Source organism: Podarcis vaucheri (genome assembly GCF_965113315.1).
Source record: "Podarcis vaucheri genome assembly, chromosome: 1".
NCBI lineage: Eukaryota > Metazoa > Chordata > Lepidosauria > Squamata > Lacertidae > Podarcis > Podarcis vaucheri.
In genome coordinates this window covers 112830144-112836143 of record NC_138759.1, presented here as the reverse complement: position 1 = coordinate 112836143, position 6000 = coordinate 112830144, and the positions used below count along the sequence as shown (strand labels likewise).

The window sequence follows — 6000 nt, the reverse complement described above, 5'->3', positions numbered from 1 at the left end:
TTGTTGTTGTTATTGCTGCTGTTGAAAGTGATATCCTTATTATTCGGCAATATGATGTCCTCATCTGTGTTAGTAACTGGTATAACTTCCGCAACATCAGCCTTGCTATTTCTTCTATTCATCTCCTTTTCTGTACCCTTCATAGTTGTGTTACCACATTCTTTCACATTCTTTCCACTTTCCTTCTCCTTTTCTGATTCTTCAGCTTCACTTGTTTTCCCTTGCCTAGTTTCATTTCCCCCCTTTTTGCCTATTTCGCATGTCCTTGTCATACTGGTATTTGTGGCTTCCACTCCCTGAGATGCAGGAGTAGGAAAGGGCTGGCCATTTGATTGCGAGTCAACAGTTTCACCTCTCTTTTTCTCCTTGGTTTCCCAAATATAGTCATCGCCATTTGCCAGTTGATGCTGGTTTCGGTCACCCACACATGGATTTAGACAGGTCCTGACGGCCTCTTGTTCAGGAACTTCTGGCGGCCATTTTGGTTTATTCACTTTAACCTCCTCCTCAATAGAAAATGATTTTTTGGGTGTTTCCATAGAAGGAGGCCATGTGACGTTTAGTTTCCCCCACTCTGTGTTTTGTTTTAAATTCTCACCCAAAGTTTCACGATGCCCTCGCCGCCTGCCAGAATTTGAAATTTGATCGGTTGGTTTATCTGTCTTTGAGATGGATGGATGGACTTCTTGAGCACGAACACAGCCAATGGGACCTTTCTGATCTTTGGGAATCCATAATTCTTTATGTTGCTTGTGTCCAAAACCTTCATCATAATTTCCTTTGGATTTGAAAAGTTGCTTAAAATGGGGTTTACAGTATATTTTTCCATGGAGAGAAGCGTAATTTCCCAAGCTGCCAAATCAAAGAGAAAGTGTTTTATGGCATCTATCTATCACAAATGCTCCAAGAATATCCAATTTCAGTTGACATTTTAAGTACCTATAAATAACAGTTTCTATAAATATGGCCCTAACTCATATCATTTTAGAAAAGAAATAATAAATGCATTTTATTTAATGTATTCTCAGAGATTATAGATTCGATGTATTCTAACAGATTATGTCTACTAGCAAGTGATATAACATTCACTTTCAATCTTGGTTTTATAACTTTGTTTTAAATGTGGAAATTGGTTTTTCAGGGCCATCTGCTATCTTCCTGTGCAAGAAGTAGCACAAACCATAGCAGTGTGCAGCACTAGATAGAAATTGTTCTTTGTGAGGCAGTGTGGAATAGGAGTAGGTTGAAGGTGCCTATTCTTTTGACGGATCAGTCTTCAACTCACTATTGGGTTGTGGCCTGATCCAAAGGAGGTTGCAACAGGAGCACCACCACCATGCAAATATATGGCCACAAGAAGAAGAAATGAGTCCTCACATGCATGCCTGGATACCTCAGTGGGTTAGAGGGTGGTGCTGACAATGCCAAGGTTGCAAGTTTGATCCCTGCATGGGGCAGCTACATATTCCTACATTGCAGAGGGTTGGACTAGATGATCCTCAGGGTCCAACACCACAATTCTATTGTTCTTTGTCTGGATTAAAAGTAGGCCATGGGTCTCCAAAGGCTGAAGACACCCGCTTTAGAAAAACATATTAAAAGAGACAGAGAAGAAAAATCTGTTGGTTGGGCTAGTCTGGTGTGAAAGAGTGAGAGAATTTGTTAAGAGGAGTCAGTCAAACAGTTGAGATAATCAGTCAGAAGGTATTAGGAAGGTATAGGCCAGTAAAGAAACTGAAGTTAAGATACTGACAGGAATATTATCTGAGAAACCATAAACTTGTTAATGTTTGTAAAATAAACTTGTTTATTTGGTTCACTTTTAACAACTGTCTGGACTCAGTGTTTTACCTGAGAGTAACAGGTTGGTGGCAGCGGGGAAGCAAGCACAGTGGTGGCACAGGGATCAATAGAACGTTAAACGTCCGGGGACCCTGTGTGATCGCCACCACCAAGGAACGTCAGACCTTGCATCTGATAGCCACACATCTCCCTGCGTGGTATGTGAGCCGGACATTTCATACATGACCCCCCAAGTGTGGAAAGAGGAACCACAACCCATTTGTACTTTCTGTTTGAACACTTTTCAGATAAACCAAGGTGTGTTTCAGATTCATTACACAAGTATTGATTAACTGCAGCGTACTGAAATACAGCACAGCAATGCAAGCGTGGTGAGGCTGTCCAGTCACATCACTACTATTCCTGAGAGCCAAATGGGAATGGGCAACGTGGTAGGAGAGCAGTGCAGTGTACCTCTTCTCTTTTGGTTGATCTTTGCTGCTTTTTCTTGGAATCATTTTACATGGTGTTTTTTTTAATAATCATACATAAACTGATATATTTCTTTTCTTTGTTTTTTAATTGCATGATTGTATTACTGTAAGCTGTCCTGAGGCCTTTTGTTGAAGGGTAAGTAATGAATTTTTCAACTAAATAAATATTATGAGTTCCTTGGGAAACATAGCATATTTAGTGTCCATGTGCAATATTATTTTGCAAACGTAGCAAATGGAAAATAATTTCCAGGGAACAGATCCACCCCATCATTCTTGTTGCTCTGATTCTACCTACAAGACTTACATCACACTTTGCATCCAGCTCTGACAAGTTCTAAAATATGGAGAACCGATACCCCCCCCCTTAGATGGAAATGTCCAAAGAGAAAGAGCTTAAGTGACCTGCCAAACGACCATTTCGGTGCTAGAGTTCGGCAGGAATTCCCGGTCTGTTGACTTTTGACCCACTCTCTTGGATATCACTCATATGAGAACAGATGCCGGCTATGACAGTATTTGTATGTCAACGTGTTAATTGTTCACTTCATCTTACCTTAATTTACTGCCACAATGGTGACACCGGAAACATGATTTATGAAAGGTCTGCTTGTCGGCAACCAGGCATTCCATTGGATAGACTCTCTTTTGACAAAGTAGGCACGTTTCCTTTCCCTGAAGTTGCAGTTTCTAGAAATAAATAAGACAGGGTCTCAGAGCTATTACTCATTTTTTCCCCCTTCAAGCTCTGCACCAAATGTTTTGCCACCACTAGGAAAGCTGAAATGCTTGACTCACATTGAATTAACACCTAAGATTCCAGTTTAAAGGGCCAAATAAAATCCATGTTGCATCATAACCTATACATCCTTGGGAGACTAGGCTCACCTGTTTACTTGGAAGGCACAGATTGCGGTTTAATATTCCAAGAGGAAGAGTGACTCATGCTTCCTACTTTTACATTTTCACTGTCATGTGCCAAGCAGGAGCTTGCATAGCGAAGCTGCATATTTCTGCAGCCGGAGCTCGCCCACACCTTCCCACTGGGGAGGCGATGCATATGTTCCCCCTTAGCACATATTTCAGTGGAAATGCCTGTTTTTCTTCTTTCACTGCATTGGGGATTTTCTGCAGGCAGCAGATCATACATTTTTAAAGGGTTGGCTCAACAGCATTGATCAATAGTCCAAGACATTTTGTGTTATTTACTTTGTTGAATCAGACCTGTTCTCCTTGGACAACGTGGATTATTACAGTGATGTCGATCCCTTTGTGTGTGTGTGTTTTTTTGGGGGGGGGGCTTGATGCTGTTTAGCAATGAAGTTGCTGCCAAGGTTTGCATTGCTGTGCTCTCTGCGAGGGACTGTGTTCCATCCAGGAATGGATGAAACCAGCTGACCAACTCCACAGTCCCACCACCTGCATACTGAAACTATAAACCAGGGCTGACTCACCTGTGCCCCCTCCCCCAGATGTTGTTGAATTACAACTTCCATAAGCCCCAGCTAAATTTGGCCAATGTTCAGGAATGATGGGAGTTGTAGTCCAACAACATCTGGGGGAAGGGGCACAGCTTAGACATCCTTGCTAAAAAGAAGACACCAGAATAGATGACCGCAATCTGGATTTTTTTCCTTTTCTTTTTGAATTACATTTGGCCAGAAGAAGAGAGAATGGGACTTGGAAAGAAATTTTGTTCTTGAAATACCCTATTTAGGTTGAGCTAATCTTTTGAATTATGGTACTGGAGGAGACGCTTGAGAGTCCCATGGACTGCAAGAAGAGAACAAACCTATCCATTCTGAAGGAAATCAGCCCTGAGTGCTCACTGGAAGGACAGATCCTGAAGCTGAGGCTCCAATACTTTGGCCACCTCATGAGAAGAAAAGACTCCCTGGAAAAGACCCTGATGTTGGGAAAGATGGAGGGCACAAGGAGAAGGGGACAACAAAGGACGAGATGGTTGGACAGTGTTCTCGAAGCTACCAGCATGAGTTTGACCAAACTGCGGGAGGCAGTGGAAGACAGGAGTGCCTGGCGTGCTCTGGTCCATGGGGTCACGAAGAGTCGGACATGACTAAACGACTAAACAACAACAACAATCTGTGAATATTTTACATGTGCTCCTCTATGCTTAAATGTATTGACACTGTGGGGTTTTTTTGCATTTAGACCATTCATACAGTTCTTGGTTTGCTGATTTAACTGTTTTTAGCATTATTTAATTGGAAGAGAGAGAGAGAGAGAGAAATGCCCCCAACTCTGCCAGAAAAGGTTTAGGTAAGGCGATGGTCCCATGACTCTGATTTTCCCTGGGATCAGATTATTCTGATTCGGATTGCTCTGTTATTATACTTTTGACATTGATGTATTTACTGACAGGTTGTACATATTATTGCTATGAAGCACTTTGAGCTCAACTTTGCTGTTGGAAAAGTGGCATGCAAGTAAATCAGATGAAATCCCTCACAGATGAAGCCCATCACTACTTTTATTATAGCAATTAAAATGGATTAATATGGCATCAATATCATCACCCTTTGTTTTTAGTCTCTTAGCTGTGATATAATGACCTGAAATGTTTTTATTGCTGTTATTATGACCCTGATTATATTGCTTATATTTTACAAGGTTTTTAATTCTTTTAAATCTTGTATACTACTGTGGGAAAATATTTGGAATGAAGGCTAATCATTTCTTTAAATAAATAAATATCCAGGGAGGCCAAAGAGTTGTTGGGGAGGGGAGAGAAAGGGGCAGGAAAGTCCCTTTCTATGAGCTTCTTTTTGTTTCCTATTCATGGGTTCCAAGCCCATAAGTTGGTTTCACATTTACGTATACTGTAACAGAGAGTTTGGAAATCCCAAAATCCTATAGATGTAATCACCCTAAAAAGTTCTGGTAGTGCAAGCATTTCTGGCAATGCAATTAAACTTCCCCTGTGGTGTAGTGGTTAAGAGTGGTAGTCTCGTAATCTGATGAACCGGGTTCACGTCTCCGCTCCTCCACATGCAGCTGCTGGGTGACCTTGGGCTAGTCACACTTCTCTGAAGTCTCTCAGCCCCACTCACCTCACAGAGTGTTTGTTGTGGGGGAGGAAGGCAAAGGAGAATGTTAGCCGCTTTGAGACTCCTTCGGGTAGTGATAAAGCGGGATATCAAATCCAAACTCTTCTTCTTTTCTTCCTGTTCAACCCCATGAACCACTTAAAGCTGTTCCAGATGGTTGTGGAGAAATCGGGGATGTGCAGGCAGAGAATCATAGAATCATAGAGTTGGAAGAGACCACAAGGGCCATCGAGTCCAACTCCCAAAGAGAAGAGGGAGAGGAAGTTCTGTGGTGCAGCCAAAAGTGTTTACACAAGCGGAACTATTTACCTGGATAACGTCTAGTGATTATATCCATAACTTCACCACTCCTTTTCACAATGTTTTTTTACTGCTCTTAGTGTCTTCTGTCTCACTATAACATGTATTTGCAATAGTATGAATGAAGTGTTTTCACCAAATCAGTGCAATATTATTGTGCTTCCTTTCCCTGCTCCATCAATTTGTGCCCATCCCTTGGCACAAACATCATTGAGAATGGCTTCCTATGGGAGAATCATTTTTGACAATAATACCACACTCCACAGAGTAGAACTGCAAATAAATGCAACATTTTATGATGTCTTCTTTCTCTCTGTCTGGCATTCTGAGTTTCAGCCCTAAACACACTTCTATAA

At 41.5% G+C, this 6000-nt stretch overlaps 1 protein-coding gene across 1 annotated transcript in view; it reads right to left on the bottom strand.

The window, feature by feature from the left end:
• Window positions 1–713: 713 nt before the first annotated feature.
• Window positions 714–6000, bottom strand: part of XIRP2 (xin actin binding repeat containing 2) — a 79390-nt gene continuing 74103 nt past the window's right edge. The window contains exons 8-9 of the mRNA XM_082236539.1: window positions 2833–2966; window positions 714–852 (exon numbers count right to left, since the gene is read on the bottom strand). Of these exons, the coding sequence (XP_082092665.1) occupies window positions 2872–2966 (95 nt within the window). The 3' untranslated portion in view covers window positions 714–852; window positions 2833–2871. The remainder of the gene's footprint in view (window positions 853–2832; window positions 2967–6000) is intronic.